This window comes from Takifugu flavidus, chromosome 15, assembly GCF_003711565.1.
Source record: "Takifugu flavidus isolate HTHZ2018 chromosome 15, ASM371156v2, whole genome shotgun sequence".
In the NCBI taxonomy this organism is placed as follows: Eukaryota; Metazoa; Chordata; class Actinopteri; order Tetraodontiformes; family Tetraodontidae; genus Takifugu; species Takifugu flavidus.
In genome coordinates, this window is record NC_079534.1 from 285,227 (window position 1) to 308,770 (window position 23,544).

Sequence of the window (23,544 nt, forward strand, 5' to 3'; positions counted from 1 at the left end):
GTGATAATGATACTCAGGAATGATATCTGAATAACTTTACAAATGCATGGTAAAGATGCTCACCCTCCAGGTTTTCTTACTGTGCGTACTACCTTTGCTTTGAAAATTTTGTGCGTTATTCCTACCTTCTGTTAATTATACAAACAACAGATCCCCCTCCCTGCAGGTCAGCCCCCATCCTCAGCTCCGTTTTGTTTTTTACCCAGATGAATCTAGTGTTGGATGACTGATAACCTAAAGTTCCTCTTCCACATATGCGTGTTTCCCATAATGGCCAGTCCATCGACCCACGCCGCTGCCCACATCTGGATCCAGACAGTAGATCTGTCCATCGGTGCTCATTGATTCTCCTGCGTTACCACTTTATCGCCGCTAGGGTGCGCCAAACGGCAAATGACAGGTGACATCATTTCAGCGGTTGTCATTGAAAACACCTTCTAAAAACATGACATCATTAGAGCGGTTCATTACCACATGGCAATTGACGATTTGATTACATGCGACCACCGACGGCGTTGTAAGCATCTATTTAAGTGATTATCCGGATCCCCGACGCGATTCAAGCTTGTTGGTACCGAGGTGCCTCAGCTGGACGCCGAATTAGCCGGAGCATGAGGGTTTAAAGATATATGACGCCGTGAAATAGTTCAATCAGTTTGGAGCAGGGGATTCTATGACTGGTGAAAGTAAAATTGCAGTAGTTTACAAAGAAGTCACGTCCACCCCTCCCTCTGTGTGTGTGTCCCCCCACCTCCACCCCCGTCTCCCCCTCTGTCTGTGATTGGTTTTCTCCAAAGATAATTGGAGGCAAAATTTGTTATAACCAATGTCATGGACAGAAATGAGGTTTCACCGGTGTTTGCTGCCACCATGAAAAGGAAGACGGTGGGCGGCGGTGGACGCAGTCACATCGGCACCGCCAAGGCTTCCGCATCCAAATGCACCAAAGGCAGCGGCGGGCCGAACTGTGCCGACCCCGCATCTCCCGGCGCGCAAAGCGCCGCGCAACCTGATGCGACCACCGACATCGTGATGGACGAGACAGAAGACGGGGAAGAGGAGTCCAAGTTTCAGCATCCACGGTTGCGCCGAGCCGGGGGTAACGGCAGTGGCGGCGGAGGAGGAGGAGGAGGAGGAGGAGGCAGTATAAGGATGAAGAACTTTACGCCAGGAGGGGGAGCCGCGTCCACTGGTTCGAGGAGAAACTCCAACAAGGAAACCTGCCACACTCGCACAGAGGACGCCCCTGCCGCTCCACGGCCCTCTTCTGCCCCCAGAGCTGCCGAGACTCAGACACCCTGTTCGGGCGATGCTGCCCAGCGCTGCGAGACTAGAGGAGCTTCTGGGGCAGAGGCGCCGGAATCAGCGGTCGTGGTAGAGGTTTCGAACGCGGTAGTGGGTTATGGTTGCAGCAGCGTCGCTCCGATATCCAGCATGAAATGCAACAAAAACGGAGAATGCAGGAGGGACTCGGGCACCGGGAGCCTCCGCTCGATCATCTCCAAGCAGGAGAAGCAGTCTGGAGGGTCAGGAAGGGCCGAGGACGGAGGGAGCGCCAAGAGAGGAGCCTGTAACTCGACCAGCGCCAGCATGGACGGCTCAATTACGCCAGGTGGGTCCCTGACGGGGGGCCAAGGAGGAGAGAGCGTAAACCCCAGCGTTACTCCCGTGTCCAGCACTGTCCCCGATAAAAAGGACTCCAAGGTGTCCTTTTCGAACGCACCAAGCCGGAAAGCCTCCTCCTCGCTGGCTCAGACTCAGACCCAGCAGCCCAGGAACTCTGTCACCTTCCAGAAGCCGGAGGATGGACCGCCGATCGTGCCCGCCGAGGATGCAGAGGCTCGGGGCAGCCAAGCCAGCTTTATGCAGCGGCAATTCAGTAGTATGCTGCAACCTGGAGTTAACAAATTCTCCTTACGCATGTATGGCAGTCAAAAGGCTGTGGAGAGGGAGCAGGAGAGGGTCAAATCAGCAGGAAATTGGATTATCCACCCTTATAGTGATTTCAGGTAAGAGCTGGGACTGTCATTGGCTGCAAACTGAAAGTCACGATGGCCCATTTAGGTCTTCATTGCCATCTCCAACTCACCTCACAGAGGGTTACCCCTCCTGGTGCACCTGCATGGTTATTGTTCATGTCTGATTTATTTATTTCTTTGTTTTTAATTATACCCCTCATTTCGGAACGCTTTGAGCTTTGAATCGATGCACAGCAACGTGCTGACATCCTCCCCCCACACACAACCTGTTGTCAGGCGAAAGGACCCGAGCAAATAGCGTCCTTTCAAGGTTGTAAACAAATTCCCCCCCACCCCCTTCCCATCCCAGCCTCCACAATAGCGTGTGTGATGCTCAGGAGCAAGCCGGGCCTGCTAACACGTCTTGGCTCTCCATTGCTCCGCGCTCACGTCTAACAAAGGGAAGAGCGCGCTGACGCCAGACCAGACCGCCTTTAAAGGAGCATTATTTTTACAGCTCTGTACAGCTATTTGAACAAAAGCCCCGCTTCAAGACGCGCTGTCTTCCGGCTGTGGGCTAACGCGTCTGCGTGTGCGCGCTGCGCTCAGTAATGGAATGTCACCTTGAGCCAAGTGTGCGAGAACCTCAAGCATGCTCACTGGAGACACTCCGCCCGCGCACGGCTGCCCCTACCCTGCATTTTCACCACGGGCGCGCGTTGTTTATAACGACACTAAACCCAGTAACCGCCGCATGCGTTAATATGTCAGTATAATATGGGGGTGATGGTTGGGGGGGGTTGCTCATGTGATAGCCTGGTTAATTATCTTGTAAAACAAATCGACTCCCATAAGGTGGACAGATGCTAATTTGGAGTCAGTGTGTTCGGGTTTTTTTTCTTTTCTTTTCATAGCTCCATTCAAATGTCACCGCCTTTGGCCCCGTTTGTCTGGAGTCACAAACGCCCCCCCCCCCCCAACCAAAAAACAAAAAGACTCGGCCTCCGTCTCCACAAGAGCCCACCGCCTTTAGTTTGCAGCGACGGGCAACTTTGCGGACTCTCTTTGTCGTTCCTTCTCCCCGGAATGGAAAGTTGAATAATTGCCCCGGACGATACCGATCTTTTCGAATCGGGCCGTAAAGTGGAGGAGTCGGGGGCCGGTTGCGTAAGTCGCAGAGCAATGACTCAGCGCTGCACCTGTCCTGCAGAGCTTCCTCCAACGTCACCACTTTTACGCCGTTTGCCTCAACAAAGTGCCGCGTCACTTTAGGCAGAAATGTGGGCTGAAACTAAGCAACATCTAGAAGCAACGCCACCGACCCAAGACGTTTGATTGATTTAAAACACAACGGATCTACTCAACAGCTAATGATCTTGGCGAGGTTTGATTATAATCCCCCCCTTCTTGTTATATGTATAAATAAAAACCGCATCGTAGCACAGTATCGTTATCGTCGCTTATCGCACCAAGTGGAAAGTTGTATCTTTGTTCACTGCTCACACAAAAGTGGAAACTGTCTGTTGTGTCTGTTGTGTTTCTGCTGATATTGAGTACATTACCTTTAATTGCTTCCTGCGTCTTCAGGCTATTAATATCTCCTGTATTTCATTTGCACTTTCCTTCCTGATTTAGAATCTCTCCCAGAATCCTTTTCTTATCTGACTATTTTTGTCTCCCCACCCCTGTCCCATGTGACCAAACTGACCTGCACGCGTGCGCCCCCCGTGCACGGCTGATGTAGGTTCTACTGGGATTTCACAATGCTGCTCTTTATGGTGGGCAACCTGATCATCATCCCCGTGGGCATCACCTTCTTCAAAGAGGAGACCACCACGCCGTGGATCATCTTCAACGTGGTCTCCGACACCTTCTTCCTCATGGATCTGGTGCTCAACTTTCGCACCGGAATCATCATTGAGGACAACTCTGACATCATTTTGGACCCCAAAACCATAAAGAAGAAGTACCTAAAAACCTGGTTCATTGTGGACTTTATCTCCTCCATCCCAGTGGATTACATATTCCTCATAGTGGAGAAAGGGATCGACTCGGAGGTGTACAAGACTGCTCGCGCGCTGAGGATTGTGCGTTTTACCAAGATCCTGAGTCTTCTGAGGCTATTAAGGCTATCAAGGTTAATACGCTACATTCACCAGTGGGAAGAGGTGAGGACACACTGTAAACACTCAAGTAAACACACGTCTTGGCCCAGAGCAGAGGAAACAAAGCGGCTACATAAAAAATTCTCCGTTGTTTCTGTTGACTTCTGACGAAACAATCTGCCTCTGTTTGTCCCGAGCGCCGCGCGCTGGATATTAAAAAGCCCGCCCGCCACCTGGTGAGAGATGTAGAATGTCGGCGGAGCTTTAACAATCTCTGCATTCTAATTGTTCTTATTGCCAAATCCCCCCCCCCCCCCCCCACTGCTGTGCCCGCCTGACCCAGCAGTCCCCCGGGTGGCCTCAGGCGTCCTCGTAAGCGACCGATTAATGGGAAAAATGCACTTAATCAATTAATGTGGGAGAGGAAGAGCAGAGGGCAGTGATGAGGTGTGTTTCTAGGAAGCTATGATTACGTGTTGCTAATTGTTCGTTTGAGCGCTTTGGTGAAGTTAGATAAGCGTTGGCGTCCACAGAGGCCTGAATCGTGCATTTGGGAGCTAAAGAACCCAACTCTGCACACTTTTATTGAGTCTTTGAGGTGTGTGCTTTCCAGGAGGAGCTCTCTTTTGGACTCTTTCTTCATACGAAGGTGACATCCTGGGAAGACGGGAGGTCCTATGATGCCATGAGATCACTCAAGGCTTCATTTGTGCCCCTATCGACAACCCGGTGTTGGCATTTTGCAGCGGCGAGCAGCCCGGCAAGGCTCTGCTGCTAACTTGACCTTTGGATAATTGGATTTCTTGAGATATGATGTGATGCCCATGCACACACTCGCAAGCACCCCGTGATGGGAAGTGATACTTGGCATGCATGCGTAATGAGGGCCGGGATGTGGCGGCGGCTCAGACGCTGACATACATCAATTTTACCGTCCAAGAGGCCCAAGTTTGCGTCTCCTGTGGTTGCTGTAACTTCCCCTGAGCTGTCCGTGGTGCTGAACCAGCCCATCGGTCAGGATGGGAGCGAGAACGCGTACATTAGAGTCCCCTCATCCATCATCAGAGGAGAAAAGATAACCAAATGGGCGCATTTCCTCAGTTGCTGATGGATAACAGTTAAACCAGCATTTAGAAAGAATTGTCATGTGATTAATGTCCGTTTCACTCCTCATCGCTCTACTTCCGCGTTGCACTTCACTAAAAAATAACACATTATTTATTCCAGCATTAGATCTTTAATCAGATAATTGTGAACATAAGAAAAACCTTATAAGGAGTGGTTTCTGTGTTTGCGTGATGATAGAAGGGCTCGTCCAGTGACTCAGGATGATTGATGTGTGAGACGATGTGGACTATCAGTTGTTAAGGATCATAATGGTCTCCGTCCATCAGTCTTGTGAGACTGAACATGTGTGTGCGCACGTGTTGCAGCTTCTCATTAGTGCCTCGCTGCTCCTGCAGGCATGCGTGAGTCGAGCCTGAGATTGATGTCACGTACCTCAGCGAAACAAACGTGTCGCCCACTCCAGCTGGGTTTTATTTGGGACTGATGGGACGCCGTCTCCTCCTCTCATTAATCAGCCGGGTCTCACTCAGAGCAGAGGCTGGAAGTCCAGCCGCTGAGATCTGAATATAAATATTCAAAATTTCGCAAACGAATCAAACACTTTCTCACTTTACCACATTAACTGCATCATGTTCTTCCTCTCCACAGTTTCTGTGGAAACTCGGGTTTAACTCTGTTCCTTTTATTGCTCTCTGTTCCAGATCTTCCATATGACCTATGATTTGGCCAGTGCAGTGATGCGGATCATTAACCTTATTGGTATGATGCTGTTGCTCTGTCACTGGGATGGCTGCCTACAGTTCCTGGTTCCAATGCTGCAGGACTTCCCGTCTGACTGCTGGGTGTCCCTCAACAAGATGGAGGCAAGTGTCAGGGAAAAGGACTGAAACCACTCATGGGTTACAATATGTGGAGGTTCAAATGTAAAATAAAATAACCCCAACCCTAAATCTTATCAGTTTCCTCTCAGTCCAGCTTTCCTGCTGTAATCAAGTGGAAATTAAACCTTTTATCAAATTAGATGAGCTTTGATTTGATTTGATCCAAATGAAAAGAGGCAGGACAATTCCAAGACATTCCTTCAGAAAAGCTTTTAACTGCTTTTAACTTTTAACCATCTCAGTTAGCCAAGAAATACGATGCCATAGACATTTATCTCACAAGAGACACAAACACACACACACACACACACACACACAAATAATCTGCAGAAATATAACGCCAAGAACAGACCAACAAAAATGTTGGCATTAAAAAGTTTTGGGTGCAAAATCAAAACAGGTCGATGGTGGTGGCGGTGGGGTTGAAATAAAGGTATTCCCGGTTAGAGGACATTTATGTGCACGACTAGATCAATCTGTTCTCAGGAAGCTGTGCACTGCACCACTCAGAGACTCATTACCCACCTAAGTGATGTCTGTTGCAGATATGCTTTTACTGATTCAGCAGGAAAAAAAAAAACGTCCGTCGTTCTTTCCAGCAAATGAGACTCTGGCCACTGCAGTAACGTTCAGTAGCAACACATCCGCAGGAGGCCGATGGAGAGAAGGAGTCAAGCGCACCTTTAAATCCCTCCATTCCTCCCCTTCAGCCTGGCGGGGGCGACGGGAAAGATAAAGAGGACAACAGAGGAAGAGGGGAGGGGGCACGGCGATGCGGACGGGCTCTTTGTTGCCAGGCTTGGTTCGGAGATAAAAGCGGCTTACATGTCTGTCAGACGCTCGCCGGGTGAAGGGAGAGATCGCGCTAACCCAGACGCAGCGCTGCTCCAAACTGGGATTTAAATGCACCGGTCACCTCGCCCTGACACCATTCACGTCTGCCCCTGCTGTCAGCAGCAAATTTCAGATTTTAGGTGTTTCCTGGAGAGCGAGAGAGTCCCAAGCCTCCTTCTAATTGATGTGCAAAGCTAATTTATGCTGGGAATCGATGTCCATCCTCACTGCTTCCAGCAGAAGGGAGGGATCTTCTCTTTGTGTTCTGATCAGAGTTTTAACGCACTTGTTTTCAGAGCCGATTACATTGACAAAACCATAAATAACAGCATTGAACTCTGCCTCTCTCTCTGCGTCTATCTGATGTTTGATTATTTACTTTAAGGGTCACCTGACATTGTGATTTATGTGAAGACATTTGTCTTTTTTTTGGAGCTTTAACCACCTTAATGATGAATCTAAGATCATCAGCAGGCATTTACCGAGTGTTTCCCTCCTCGTGCTTTTATTGTGAAAAGCAAAACAAACCGGACCCCACCACGCGACATTAACTCTGCTGCGATGTCAGGAAACTGTCAGGTACATCTGGGCGACCTGGGGTCGCGTGCGCTGGACAGATCGAAGTCCGGGATGATGAAGTTCGGGGCTGACAGGCCACTCACTCCTCCACCGCTGTGTAATCACTGGCGGTCAGTCTCCGGAGACCCGTCGCTCCCAAACCGAAGGGACTGCTCTGTCATGGTACGGGCTGTTCACAGCCACCTGAGACCACCCCCCTATTGAGCAGCTGACAACTTGTAACATTAGCCATTGTGCTGCAGTCAGGCCATCCGTCAAGCCCCGCGCCTTACAGTGGCTGGGGTGGCGCTGAACCCGCAGGCGGAGGCTGCCTGGCACGTCGAGAATTTTCCGTAACTCGGGGTGACAACCACCAGCCCGTAACTGGAGTCAAACTTCTTATTCCCTGGGGAGCTCGGAGGTTCTTCTTCCGTCCGACTCGATTTCTGAATTTTTTTAGGATTAGCTTCAGACGGCCTTGTCAGCCGCGCAGGGATGATTTCTGTCGGTGGAGTCGGAGTTTTGGAGCAGAGCCTCGCCGTGTCGGTGGAGCACAGAGACGGGCGGGTAATAATGGTGACAGCTGCTCCTACTGACAGACACAGGGTGTGTAGTTCAACGCCGCGGCTACAGCTGTGTGTGTGTGTGCATCCGTCCCTCAGTATATCTCTGGCCCATGATCCCCTGCTGCCCTCAGCAGAAAAATGGCTTTGCAGTACAAAGGTCTTCCTCCCTCTTGAGCTGGTTTAGCTGGTTTAACTCATTTTGTTTACTCACCATACCCAAATTTGCCAGGCAACGTTACGGGTCGGCCTGCTGGATGCCGCAAATTCGATTGAATGGGCCAGAAACAGGGAGGATGTGATTGTCTCCCTCCCGGAGGTGCTCAGGTGTTTTCGTTCAAAAGGATGTCGTCGTGCAAAATCCCGCTTCATCAAGAACAACGTCAGATAAACGATCCTTAAGGTTCTCTCAGGCAGACGTGCACGTTGTTCAACGCTGTCACACATCTTATTCTTTATCGCGTTCATTAGTTACTGAAATCATTTTCTCCTCCTCTCCTCCTCTTTTAGTCCTCAACCCAGGGCTGGTGACGGGGCAAATGTTAATCTTCTTTTGCATCCCAGGCTAAAATTGCTTTTGGGGGGGTGGGTGGCCATAAAGTTGTGACGTTTCCTGACATTCACAGCGTTAATCGCCGCGGCAACAGGCCGACGTGCCGCCTGACCTTGAGGTTGTCCTTTGTGTTGCGGAATGAAATGTCTCAGCAGCTTGATGAATCACCTTGGGATTTGTTAGCAGACGCGTGGACGTGGTGACATCAACCTTGATATCATCCTTTCCTAACAATGAAATGGCGCCTGGGTACTTTCTGCTGATAAATTGTGTCTTATTGTTATATTTAAACCTGATTTGGGTCTTCAAGTGAGTTCTGTGCATCAGAAATGTTTATAGCAACCTGCTGAGGACAAGCAGCATTGTCAAGGTATAGACCTGCTGTCTTTTCATCCTATAAAAAAGCTTTGCTGCATTCTGCCACTTCTTGAAGTGCAGAAACTAAACTCCCCCTCTGTTATTGTCTGAGCCTCCGTGCTGCAGAGCAAGGTCACAAAGGAATCACTTTAGGACACCCTGGCATGCACGTACGGCCCCTTCGCTGTATCGGCCGTCTCCAGCTCAGGTTCCTCCATTCGAAGTCCGAGGTGATCACCCTACAACGCAGAGGATGGATCCAAAAGCGAACCCCCCGGGGAGGGCCGCTGAGGCTCATGACGATGAAGTCGTTCCCTCCCCCTTGCTCGCCCGTGCTATTTCAGTATCAAAGTGCTCATTGTTCATCTATTATTCAGTTTGTTTCACTCCAGTGTTTCTCTTTTTCTTTTCCACGTACAACATTTAGCTTCAGCCCACTTGGTGGAGCTGTATTTATTTTTGGACTCTACCAAACCCCCCCACCACCCCCCTACCCCCTGCTCACACTGGAAGAGTCCCTCCATGGCTGCGTGGCCCTTTAATCATGTAAAAGGATTTTTACTGTCCTTTTAAAACTGTTGGTTCTCACTCGCATTCATTTTGTATTTGCATCCTTTCATTCAACATTTACAACCCTGATGCCAAAAAAAAAAGCAGTCAAGCAGTCGATTCCTGAGCGCAGACGTGTGGAGAGGAAGAGTCAAACAGAGTCTTTAATTACAGCTTTCCCTTTCAATACGGGTTCTGTCTCTAGGATAAATGAACCGAGTGCCTCGAAAGGGGCGGAAAAACACAGGTTTCGGCTCCTTGTTTGTGGCTTTATCTTAAACGCATCAGCAACAGCGGCCTTCCCAGACCGAGGTCACCGCAGCAGAAACGGAGAGCACCGACTCTGGCGTGCGTTCGGTTGGTTAATGGGTTGAAGGAAGCCGTTCACCACTGTTTACCTCATGAAAGTAAGCGTTGTCTCCTCGTGGATATCAGCACTAGTGGCCTATGGACACCCTCCTCGGTAAACTCTGCTCGTCATTCCTCCAAGGAAATACTTCTATCTTTGCTGATTAGGCCTCCCTGGATTCCCCCCCCGGTCTCGTTTCCGCTTCTTCCATTTTTCTTTCTAACGCACCCTCCCCAGAGTTCTCATTTGTGTGAATTTCCACCACCTCTGGCTCCCCTAAGATGTTGCCGTGGGGTTGGTTTTATCACTCCTCACCCTCGAATCTGCCGTCTTTAACCATGTGTTTTTGTCTCCCCGCAGAACGACACCTGGTCCGAGCTGTACTCCTTCGCCGTATTCAAAGCGATGAGCCACATGTTGTGCATCGGTTATGGCCGACAGGCCCCGGAGAGCCTATCAGACATCTGGCTCACCATGCTGAGCATGATCGTCGGAGCTACTTGCTATGCCGTTTTTATTGGCCACGCAACAGCTCTGATCCAGTCCTTGGACTCCTCCAGGCGGCAGTATCAGGAAAAGGTGAGGAGCGACGTCATCTCCCCCCTGTGTTAATTCCCAACATCCAGTTTCACACCGCTGGTTTCATTTAAAGGAATATTCTCGCTTGCTTTGATATTTTGAAGTATCACAATTCAAAAAGACAAATCAACACCTTCATAACAGGACGATGTCATGAGGCGCTGACTAAGAGAACACGGTGAAAACTGGTAAACTTGCCGCCACCACATCATTTCCCTCCATTGACACCAAAGTGATGGTTGCTTGGTGACATAATCGCAGCACGGGAATTATTCTGGGCTAAAATGTCTATTTAAGGTCGTTTCAGCCCGTTTAGTCAACACTGCCTGACAGCCACAGAAAAAAAAAACGGTTGAAAGTGAAGGTGTCGTCAGTGAAAGGTGTCTAAAAATTCTAATCCAGGAAGCCAACATCCCAGATATGTCTGCATCTATTAAACCTCCGGAAAAACAAAATCTCATGGATTTCCACAAATTTCCATTCAGATTTGTCGCATCGGATTTAAGCAGCGGACACAAACGTTTGAAACTGAGAGCCGCGTTCGAGGCCACTTTCCCAAGTCGGCGTTGTCTCTGTGCGGCGTTCCGTCTCCTGATGCGAGGGTGCGGATGGCAGCAGCGCTGCAGCAGCGGCCTGTAGTGGTAACAACCGCTCTGTTTCCAAGCAGAGTCTCCCTGACTGAGGAGTGGGGGCGTGTTGCCAGCTTTCTACAGCCAATCAGAGGCCACGGGTGTGTTCGGCCAGGTACAGCCGCGTCGCCGGGGGCTGGCTTCTGTGTGTGTGTGTGGGGTCGGCACAGTGGGTGTATGGGTGCTGATGTTGTTTAGGGAGAAAGATGTAAAGTGTGTGTGTGTGTGTGTGTGTGTGTGTGAGATGAGCAGCAATAGAATTGATGAGGCAGCAGACCTGTGTGTCCTGCCAATGTCATCCTGAAGGTGATATAAGCCACCAGCCCCCCCCCCCCCGCCTCCTAATCACTCTCTCACCTCCCTGCGCAGCCATTCGCCGTTGTTCCCTGTTGCCCCCCCCCCCCCGCCCTCTGGTTTCCTTTCCATCCCACTGTCTCTCCATCTCTACCCGTCTTCCCTTGTGTCTACCCTCGTTGGTGGTGCTGGTGTCCTTGGGAGGTGCAGTGTTTCTGCTGTCTGCTAAAGGGAGCGGGGGGTGGGGGCGGGGCTGTAGGAGAGAGGAGAGCCTTGTTAACTAAATTTTGGTACACAGTGACAGAAACTGAACGGTGGCTTGTTAAAAGTGTACGGGCCTGTGCAGAACTCCCAATGGGGTTGTTTTTTTGGCCACTCGGGTGTGCTTCAGCTCCAAGAAATGTGTGTAAAACACAACAGTAAAGCAAATCAAATCATTATTTGTGTTCTAATCTTCACAGTGTGTCCTCGAGTGAAAGAGGCTGAGCAGGAATTTCTTGTTTTTGTTTTCTCTGCGAGAAATCATTTTACCCTCAGTCGGGGGTCCATAAATTTCGTTTTTAAAAGGCTATCGTTGTGCCGTCTCGTCCTGTTGCTGCTGATTCATTTGTTTTAAATCAGTTTGCACTGCGAGCGCCCTCAGCTTCCAGGGAGCTTAAACGGGATTTTTAATTGGAAATAAGCCTCTTTCACATATTAGATTTCGCCTTAATGCCGTGCATGATTATTATACGACACTTTGTAGGTTTCCCTGCAGCGTCCCTGCGTATGTGTCCCTGCTGAGGGCAGGAAGCTGCGTTTCCTCCCAGCCCATTTCTGACCAGTTGTCACCTCCAAAGTTGCTGTTTTTCTTTTCTGCAGCTCTGTGAGGATTAGCATAGATGCAGACACTTATTTAGCTGAGAAGCAGCAGCAAAGTGTCAGCCATCCTCAGCTGATGCCGATGCCGACGGGTGTATCCGCCATCCCTCCCAACAACAGTGCGAGGGACGTTTTTTTATTTTTTTATCTTGCGGGAGTGTCTCTAAAATGCATTCTCTGGCAGTTTGTTAAAGCCCCATTGAGGATGAGAGTAGAATTGTGTTGTGGTTTCTATTTCAGCCCAGCAGCGATGCCAGACTCGCGCTGTGTGGGGGTTTAGATTTATACATAATGGCATCTGGAGGTTTTGTCGCAGGGAGTTCAGTAAAGTAGCGAAATGCAACAGTCATAATCCTGCAGCAATCCAAATTCACTCCAACCCCTTATTTTCTCTTCTTATGAGGAAAATGTCCAAGCGCGAGTCCAACTAATGATATTTTAGGGCCGCTTTCAGGGCAAAGGATTTTAAATGTAAATCAGACGAAGCCATATGTTTGACTCTCTTGACTTAAGGATGGGCTGGAGTTCCCTCCCGAACCCTTGAGAAGTCTTCAAAAAGCAATGGGCAATCATTACTGGAGGTGGAACACAGCTTTATTTTAGAGTTGTCACCCTAAAAAGGACCCGTCGGCCATGTTGACCTGAAGTTCAACACTGTGTTTGGGGTTTTGGTTTCCCTTTAGACGGTATCAACACATGCAGCACAATGTAGAGCAACACCGGTGGAACTTCTGAATCAATAATCAGCCCTTAATGGCCTCGCAGGAGGTTAATAGTCTAATCTCAGCCAGACTGCAGACGGAGCTCTCTGCTGACACGGAGCCGAATGCTCGGCTGTTTTCCCTCCTCCTGCGTGCCGCTGCCATCGTCGGTGGCGACGTGCTTCCTCTATACCAGATTGCACCAATTATCCAGAGGCAGGCTGACATTGCAAAGAGATTCCTGCACCAACATCTGTAAGCAACGACTCCCGATTGTGCCAGACGATCTTCACGTTGGTCGGCGCTCCCTTTGATCGAATTATTTCCCGAGGAGCCTCGTTTCGTTTAATCAGACTTTGTGCCGTGTGAGCCCCACGATGCATTGTTCCTGCCTGCGTGCCCATCTCCAAATTGAAGAGAGACAAGATGAGCTCTGACTTATCACAATCTGATTCTCTTCTCCTTGGTTTATAATATAATAGGGGTGATTTTGCAGGGAATTAAATGAATGAATTATACGACCATGTCACCATTTGGGATATTTTCAAATTTAAATTTTGAAGAAAAGAGTAAATACAAGGTGAAAGTACATAAATGGAACAATAAAGTTTCATGACTGCACCAGAATAATAAAGATGCCATAATTAAAGACAGTTTTCTGATTCATTTAGCGTTAAAATAAGTCCAGTGTGCTGATATTTCGACATGTTAACATCTCAAATGTACATTTCCAATGCAGTCAGCAATTTCCAATGGGTCCCTGATCCTCGCATCTATTTGTAGTTTTCAAATGAAAACATCCGCCCCACTGAGTATTGTCTATAAACTGTAGTTTAAAGTGCAGAAAATGAATTTAAAAATGCAATATACTACAAAATAAATCATTTTTCTTCCACTTGTGTGTGAACAACTTGGAGTTAGATGCAATAAAGTATAGTTTTTTCTATTCAGCACGCACAGAGGATTTTCCAGCCACTGTAAAGAATCCAAACACCTTAAACAAAGTACTGAACCTCACTGGAATATGGAGCTTCGCTGGAATACGCCATGCATGTTGACATAATCTCATTAATGGGTTTCAAAGAATCCTCAAAATAGCTTGCTACTTGGGTGCTGTCGTACTGTCACACGCTGCCATCCCAGTGACACAGAAAGTGATGTTATTTTCGCTCTTGTTTAACCACTAGCCCCCCCCGGCTGCTCTGACACATCGCCCAAATGCCCGCTGCCCTCTCCTCCTTAACGCCAACATTTGCCCGGGCGATAACATATAAGTCGCGCTGCCACCTCGGTTCTCAAACTGGAGTCACGGCGCCTCTGCTTTTTCCCACTGCCTCATTCATTCAGATCTTGCTGAGTCATGGCCCGCCGTGGTGGGTTTCCTGAGTATTCCTCTGTGGGGAGCACAGGGTTTCCCCTGACCGCCGCTCTGTTCGCAGTCTGCACGCCTGTTCTGAAGAACAGCGCAGCAGCTGTGGTGCTGGCTTTGGCGCCTGGCGTAGAGCTGTGTGACACGGGGTCATTTCTTCGGGCCAACCTCCATCTGCAGATGTCGGCACAGGTGTTGTGTAACTACATCAGAGGACCTGCTCTCAGCCCCCCCCATCACCACCACGGTGTTTAATTAATGTTTGGATTTTTTTTTTTTTGTACCGACGACATTGAAGAGAGCGAAGCCATAGAATATTTCATAATTACTTTCTATGCCATAAAAGTCCCATGTTATTTATGCACTTGTTTCAAAATTGCCAAACATTTTATTACAGCGAGAATAAATGTTGATTTCCTGATTTACCTCCAGTGCTAACCCTGATTGCCAGAGCTGCATTCGGGCTTTTAGGGTGCCTTCGGCTGAATATTTACAGCTGTAATTAAAGCAGCGTAAGGGATTTATTGCCTCAGACTACACGATTCTGCTTATACACACACACACACAAGTATTCCATCTGGCAGCTGCTCTCTGTGTTGAATTTGCTGTGAAACACAAACCTTCATGTCTGCCTCCCAAACAAATGATCCCCTTTAGACATTAATCTGAGACTGTTGAGGGTTAGCGTTAGCCTTGGCCGTTAGGAGACTTTGCTCAATAGAAGTTTAGACTTCAGTCATCTTTCAGAGTCCGGTGTCAGCTGGTTTATGGGTGCGGGTTCCATCTTTCTGTGTAAGTAAAGCTGGGGTGTGAGGCGTGAAAGCGGGTTTTAGTACTTTGCTGTCCAATCGGTTGTCGGGGAATCAACCTGGGATAGATTTTCATTCAACGTTACAACCGGATTGTGTGTTGCAGCCTTTACTGGATCCTCTAGCGATTTCCTTGTGAATGGAATTGATCAGTTGATGAGTGCGATCGATGCGGTTGCAGTCTGAAGGGCGTCTGTTTGCAGTATTTGAGGCCCGTTTATGTTGATTCACAACCGGACTTTTCATAGCGAGTTTCTTTGCTTTTTCAGTGACGGAGAGTTCAGTGATTTTGCATGAGATCGTTTTTCTTTTTTGTGTTTGTTATGGTCAAGCAAAGTCAATGGCCTAAAACCAAATGATCTTTCTTCTCCCACAGCTTCATTTCACAGTCCATCGCTCATTTATCCATCAACGGGAAATTTATCAATACCCTCATAACAAACTCTCATGTGTGAAATCTTTTTGACATATTGTGATTTTTAAATTAGTGATTTGAACTTTCTTTTGCACTGTACTGCTATTGTATTGCCTATTACAATTGAACTTTTAAGTTTATCTAAATACACATAAAATCTCTGCATAGTGTTGTTGTTGTGTTAGTGTGTTACCATATATGTAGTAAAATTAAGCCTTTATTTCCCTGGTAAATCTGCTCTAATTAACAGTTTCCTTTTTCACCACAAATGAGCAACAAATGAAACACCATCGGTTGTTTTCAATTTCCTTAATGGTGACAAATCAGAAAAAGTATTTTCAAAATTAGACGATCCATGCTAACACATCTTAATCTCTTGTTCATCTCAGTACAAACAAGTCGAGCAGTACATGTCCTTCCACAAGCTGCCAGCTGACTTCCGACAAAAAATCCACGACTATTACGAGCACAGATACCAGGGCAAGATGTTTGATGAGGAGAGCATCTTGGGAGAACTCAGCGAGCCTCTGCGAGAGGTATGACGTAACACATGCTACCCAGATGTGTCCCTGAAGTTGTGCAATTCTAACATTGGTTTCACTTTTCTTAGGAAATCGTGAATTTCAACTGTCGTAAGCTGGTGGCGTCCATGCCGCTTTTTGCCAACGCGGAGCCAAACTTTGTGACAGCCATGTTGACCAAGCTGAGATTTGAAGTATTCCAGCCGCACGATTACATCATCAGAGAGGGCACCATCGGGAAGAAAATGTACTTCATTCAGCACGGCGTCTGCAGCGTCATCACCAAGGGCACTCTAGCTATGAAACTTTCAGATGGCTCTTATTTTGGAGGTATCCAGTACGCCTCGAGGCTCCAGTGACGTTTGTCTGGCATGGCGCGAATAACTGTTTTTCCCTTTTCGTCTTCTCGCGTTTCAGAGATCTGCCTATTGACCAGGGGTCGGCGAACCGCCAGTGTGCGAGCAGAGACTTACTGCCGGCTCTACTCACTGTCGGTTGACCACTTCAATGAGGTGCTGGAAGAATATCCGATGATGAGACGAGCCTTTGAAACTGTGGCCATCGATCGTCTAAACCGGATAGGTAAAAGGCCTCTCAGCCTGTAGTCACTCGCGCCACGATACATTTAGCTTGTTTGAATCACTTAAATGAAAGTAAATTAGATTAATCAGGCACTAATTTGAGCTGTTGTGTCCCTTCAGTATGGTGTAGATACTGTAAGATTTTGAGAGGGTAGACCAGATGTGAAGGATATATCAAGCAAGAACTTGCCTTTTCCCCAACCCCTTTCTTTTGTCTGCCCCTAATCTGATTTTTTCTCTCAGGTAAAAAGAACTCAATCCTGATGCACAAAGTTCAGCACGATCTCAACTCCGGCGTCTTCAACAACCAGGAGAATGAGATGATCCAGGAGATTGTCAAATACGATCGTGAAATGGTGAAGCTGGTGGACCTGCAGAGGCCACGCGCCATGTCCATGACACCCTCCATTGGTGGGATTTTTGCTCCTCCTGGCCAGCCCCACACGGGCTCTGCAATTGCCACTCTTCAGCAGGCTGTAGCCATGAGCTTTTGTCCTCAAATGGCGAGTCCCCTTGTGGGTCCGGGGACGTTGCAATCCCCTCGTATGGTACGAAGATTTCAGGTGATGCAGAACCTGTCCAGCCCTGTCTCTATGTCACCTCTTCAATCACAACCCCCTCAAGCATTCGGAGGGGCGTTTGGATCTGCAATATCAAGCCCACCGGTCCAAAGCCCACTCACAGCTACAGGACGGACTTTCCAATACATGGCGAGCTCAGGACCTTCTGGTTCTCAGTTGTCCTTAGTACAGCATCATGTACCCAGTCCCACACAAACCCAGCAGAGGCCAGCCTCACATAAGAGCACCCACTCCCTCCATGCAGGCAGCTTGAGCCAGGACACCCGGGCCTTGTCTGCCTCTCAGCCTTCACTTCCCCAGGAAGGAACCCCACAAGCTGCCTCTGCAGCCCCCAGCCCTCCAGCATCCACCCACACATCCAACAACTCCATCGGCCCACCTCAGCCACCTCACCCCAACCTGCCCGGGCCATCAGGGGTTGGGAGAGCCGCAGGGGGTCAACAGCGAGTGGCTTTCGCTTCTACGCCTCCTCCAGGTGGACCTACTGGAATGGGGGTGGCAGCAGCTGTTGGATCAGGACCTCCAGACTCTGGAGCTCCCAAGAAAGATTCAATTGTCAGCCTTCCGGAGCTAGACTCTGCCAGATCCCGGCTGTCTTCCAACTTGTGACCCTGGTAGAGTTCAGAGGCCTTTTTTTGTAGGAGAATCGGTATGTTTATGGTCATTTCTGCTGATGTGTCAGCCTACTTCATGACCAGTCAGCTACCGCCAGGGCCACCAGTGATTTTACCTGGATGCACTGTGTGCTGGTGTCAGCAGAAGGAAAAGAGCAACTCAAATTATTCTTGAGACACTTTGACTCGGAAGAGTCTATACAATTAAACTAGTATAATGATAGGTCGAACTGGTCTAGTCTACTGTGCCAGCACCTTTAGTCTTAGTATCACCCTTGACACTCTGCTTCCAAACACCTACTGTATATCGCTGTCTTTACTGTAAAGATCTGAAGAAAAGTATGATTAATGTAACTATTGCATACTGTGTAAAATCCATGCAATGCAATCTAGCTGGAGCTGGACTTAAAAATGAAAATCAGGGACTTGAAGTCAAACGACAATGACATTTTAAGAGTTAAAAGTGTTTTGAGTGTACTTTTTCCTTATAAGCTGTTGTAGCAAAAGAACACATTGCTCTTCATATTGTTTCAAATAGTAGTGAAGTTAGTGTTTCAGACCGCTGGTCGATCTTACATCTATGTGTAAATAGTTGCCGAAAAAAGAAAGGAGGGATATTATATTCATTGTATCTTACCCAAACCAAAGTTGAGCTTGAACACAAAGTTCGGTTGTGTCTGTATCAACTAAAAAAGAAACATAGAAGACAATGCCATTTATTTAACTGCCTTGATTCAACGTTAGAAGCCATATATTTGGTTCGTGTGTATGTATATATGTGGTCGTAAATGTGCGCGCGCGCGTGTGCGAGTTTGTCGGTTCGTTCCAGTTCCGTTTTCAGAGAAGGACTCACGCACTCACCCCATCGGGTGTGGCCGGTTTGACGTGCTGACGCGTTTTTGTCAAAACACCTGGAGGGTAGTCGGCTGTTTGGTCAGTACGCCGATTGTAAACGCGAGGGCCCAGGCGGCAAAATATTCTGAGCTTTATCGAAGGAAAACATTTGTGAACAACCCATACTGTATACTTGCTTGTTTTTGTCTAGGTTTATTAATTAACACATGCAATATAATTCTGCAATACTCTACCCCGCCTATATATAAATATATATGAATATAAATATCTATACATATGCTGTACAGGAAAGTGAACTTGTTTCCTTTTTCTTTTGTTGAACTTTCAATGTGAAAACTTAAAGAATCCAGCAACTACTGTGGTTTCACTTGAGGTATTGTAATCCAGTGACCATGTTGTTACCTTAACCAAAAATGCTTGAGGGAGTGCGAGGAACTGTTGCGTCATTTACGTTAACCCAGCTGGAACAAACGGAGCGAAACAGAATTCAGAGTTCGGCTAATTCTACCTTCTCGTACGTCGCCCAGTCACTAAATTAGGTGGTGCGAAGATGCCTCACCTCTGTGCTCCATACTGTCTCCATACTCCTCGTTCAGGATGGCCCGATGCTCTCATGAATGTCTCGACATTTAAAATCTGACGCAATTCCCATGCTCAAATTTTGGGATTAGGCCAAGGTTTCGCTTCAAAATCTTCTGATTCCACTAACCCAAAAGCCTTCTCCCGCTGAATGTATGCCATGAGAGAAGGAGGAAGCTAATCAGATATAAACTGCCATGTAAATAAAAAGGTTTGCAGAGTTGAAAAGGCTTTTACGATGCAAGGGGGTTATACGGCATTTCTGTATGTGTTGCTGAATGTCCGTGTGATTTTGCTTTTAACTTTGATGAAAGTTTTCTTGTATTTTGAACCCGTTCCCTACCCCCCCCCCCCCCAAAAAAAACAAAAAAACAAAAAAAACCACCCACCCACCCATTAAACCCCAGTTGTCCTGAGGGGAATACTTTTATTTTGGAATGGTGTGAATACGAGCGAGTCCTGACCCATTTGAGCTTCTCGGTCCAGAGCAACCACCGAGGACATTCGTTTAAGCACCTTCTGTTGCACTTAGACCTTGCAATCAAACCGAAAACCGATGCTCGATACCCTCAAAAATGGTCACCGTGCTTCCTCTGGTGCCGATATCAGGTAAACCGGTAGGGGCGAGAAGTGAATCTAATCGAGACAAAAAGCGGGTAGCTGAATTAATGTGTAAGGCGAATGCAGTGTTCAACTTTTTCAGCAGAGAGCATCGATCCAGAGCCAAACTCAAAAATCCATGCAATGGACATTTCACTCAGGTTTGCTACCTTTCCAGAGGGATGTATCGACTGCCGTAGTGTGGCTTTCCATTGATTTATGTAGACTTGTCAAGCCTCCCGTAATCAACTTGTTGATTTAACCATGCTGATTTGACTTTTGCTTGGCTTAGAAAAACATGACGGACCTTTTTGCTGTTTTAACCCTCGCCAGTGTTTCGTTTTGAACCACGTTCTCCTCAACGCTGTTTAAAAATTGAAACGGGTTGTGGGTGATTGATTTTATCCAAGGGCTTCATTATATGGCTTGTGAATCCCGGCTCATTCTTCCTGCGGCGTAGCCACATGTTGGTTTCCTCTCTGATCAGAAACATGCACTAAATGCTCCTCTTGGGTCACAGTGCTGCCGCCGGCTTCGTCAGCATCATTGGAAATTTGTATTGTTTTTTCTTCTTCCTATGGGAAAGGTACATGCCAAAATGCCAATGTGATTGTGAATGAACCAAGTCCGTTTGAGTCAATAGCTGTTGTCTGCTTCGATGCTGTTCCAGTGCAATCAATTGGTCCTTTTTTTCCTGTTTCCTTTGTGCTAACACGAGAGTTTGCCCTATTAAGCTGCTATCAGGACAGTGCCGATATTATATGGAAGATAGTGTGTGAAAGTGCGGCGGAGTTTGGAAGAGTTTGGCTAACGTTTCTGGCAATATCACGCACAGCCTCTGTTCCGTTGCATCCATCCAGTAAGACACTTTAACGTGTAATTCGCGTCCACTCTGATGGATGGAGTCCCAGACACTTTGATCCGCGCTAGTCTCTTCGACCCTCGACCGCTGACGCGGGTCCCCGGCGACGTCCACACCTCCGTGAGCTATCTGTTGCTGGGTCTGCGTGGCAGTTGCTTTCCGTCAATTGGCTCACAGCCACTGCCGCCAAGTGTGTGATGTAGCGGCTGTATCGGCCCGATGATAGCGAAGGGGGGGTTCAAAGTGCGATTGTTCAACGGTTCTTCTTCTGGACCTTGCTGTGATGTGGGATTGACGTCCCTCAAACCTGTGTGACTGACTGACTGACAGTTATTGAGAGTACCTGAGTTTGACATTTGTCATTCATGCTGGAACAGATCTTAAGGGTACTGAATGCCTTGGTGTTGAAATGTTAACAAATCAGGGTATTACTTTTTGTTCGTAAATGTGTCTTGGACTTATTGTTACCTTCGGTTATTGTTTTTGCAATCTACCCCATGCACATAAACTGTATATACCTTGTGCCTAGTATATCTTGTTTCCACATAGTCTATTTTTGTGGTATGTATGTGCCTGTAAAAATGCAAATAGGTGTTTTTATTTTCAACTTGCAATATATGTAAAAAGAAAAAAAAAAAGGACTGCTATTGCCGAATTTAAATGACAATGTCAGTATATCTAATTTTCCCTGATTTGGGAAACACTAAAATTGCACATTTTCGTTCGTTTGAGCCTTCCAACACCATGCGCGCTGTATTCATGCTCTGTTCATGTGACGTGTGTGTGTGTGTGTGTGTGTATGGGGGGGGGGGGGGGGGGGGTATGGTGGTCGACCACAACTGCTGTAAAAGTAACATCTTCTGCAGGGAGGGGGTGAGCTCTGGCAGTCTTCTGGTGGATGTCAGCAGTCTAGACATTAGCTCAGATGACCTGCTTCCTACACACACGGAGGGATAAATAAGTGGATACGGAATATAAAGGAGATGCCCACAGAAGCATATTTAGGTTGTGTACATAGTGGAATATATTTGAACTGTACTGTTGTACAGGTCTGATGCTGGCAGATGTGGCGTTAATGGTTAAAAATCACACACATATTTAAAAAAAAAAAAAAAAAAACTCTGCAAGGATGAATTTGTCTCAAGCATCAGCAGTTGCAACGCCGACTCCTGGCTGAGTCATTCTCACAGACCACAGCCGAGTGCATGCCTGTATTGTCCCGATCCCAATTTTCAAATCTACGTACACAGACGCGTTGTGCACCAACTGCAGAATAAGTTCATTTAGTCTTTGAGCTGAAACTTTGTGTCGTAGCTACCGTAGCCTGCTTAGCTTCCCTAAGCCTCCTCCGCTTCAGGACTCTCTGTATCGTGTGCTTGAGTTTGTGTGTGCGCGTGGTTGTTCCTGTGCCTTTTCTTCTCTGGTCCCAGTTAAGAAATGATGCCATTTAAAGATCTGAAGTGCATATGAAGCTGAGGGAAAACACCAAAAGACTATAACGCTCCTTGAAAATGACTCTAGCACATTTTTAGATTAGCAGCCTAGCTTGGTGTGGGCATCCAGACACACGTTACCAGCACCATGTAGACAACAGCACAGATATCCGACACAGCATGTGTCCTCTCTCTGGAAGCAAACATTTGAGTCATGTTTTGGCTCCCACACTTACAATAATAAAAATAATAAAAGGTTTTCATCATGCCAGATCTGTCTAAGTTAATGTCTAGGAATTGGGGACAAATCAGCTGTAGCTACAACACCTCCAGATCCATCTGAGAGCGTCAGCGTGAGGTGCGCGGGTGGGGGCTGGGGCTGATTTGTGCCCAGGTCCTGAAAGGTTGTCTTGTCCACCACCTCTGCCGACCCTGAACACAGAGCCACACCCTGGTCTCTCTCAATAAACTGGTCTGTCAGTCAGTGGCAATGTTGTTTCAGCGTTCGTGAAAAAGACGATACCTTGTTGTGCAATAAAAAAGTGAGCGCATTGGCATACTTATATGTGTGTGGACTTTTATTCCTCTACCTGTCCTTGCTGGATGGCTATCACACACTCACACACACACACACACTCACAGAGATATATATGCGCACATGCTGTGTTGTAAATCAACAATGTCTCCACCCTCGTTCCACCCCACAGTAGATCATCTCCCTCTTTCTCATCTCTCCTCTCATCTCTGCTCTCTCTCTTCTCTCTATCTCTCCCTCTCTCCCTCTCTCTCCTCTCCTCTTATCTCTGCTCTCTCTTTCTCTCTCTCTTTTTCTCATCTCTATCTCCCTTATCCCTCTCCTCTCATCTCTGCTCTCTCTCTCTCTCTCTCTCTCTCTGCAGACAGAGGCTCCACTGCATCCCTGATGAGATGTCTGAGCTAAGAGCTTTGCACTGTGTGTATGTGTGTGCATGTGTTTCTCACACAGAAAAGAAGGGAGTCTATTTATTCTTAAACCTCGATGTGTGTCCATGCACATGCGTGCCCTACTTCTGTGTTTTTCAAGCAGAGCAAACGACCCGGTGGGACTGTGCGCGCGCCCATAAAGGTGTGTGTGGGTGGGTGCGTTGGGGATGAGGGCAGTCCAAGGACACGCTCTTCCAACAGCCACGGGAGGAGCAAACACCTCTTCCTTCTGCATTTGGTCCATTTTCTCTCTTCCTCTTCTCTCTCTCTTCTCTCTCTCTCTCTCTCTCTCTTCTCTCTCTCTCTCTCTCTTCTCTCTATCTCTCTCTCTCTCTCTCTCTCTCTCTCTCTCACACTCTCACACACACACACACACACACACACACACACACACAGTGATTATGCACAGCGTGATAACGAGATAGAATGATTGAAATTACAGCCAAGGTGAGGCTTTAACACACGGCCTTACACCGCTTGTACCATCTCCTCACATTGACTTCCAGCTGGTACAAATGTGGGT

At 47.7% G+C, this 23,544-nt stretch overlaps 1 protein-coding gene across 1 annotated transcript; it reads left to right on the forward strand.

The window, feature by feature from the left end:
• The first annotated feature begins 777 nt into the window (after positions 1-777).
• LOC130538355 (potassium/sodium hyperpolarization-activated cyclic nucleotide-gated channel 2-like) lies at positions 778-22,621 on the forward strand. The gene is made up of 8 exons (XM_057055809.1): positions 778-2,009; positions 3,703-4,126; positions 5,833-5,994; positions 10,136-10,354; positions 15,822-15,968; positions 16,043-16,283; positions 16,371-16,535; positions 16,778-22,621. The coding sequence occupies exons 1-8, from the start codon at positions 832-834 to the stop codon at positions 17,722-17,724; spliced, it is 3,483 nt and encodes a 1,160-aa protein (XP_056911789.1). The 5' UTR covers positions 778-831; the 3' UTR covers positions 17,725-22,621.
• Positions 22,622-23,544: the final 923 nt, after the last annotated feature.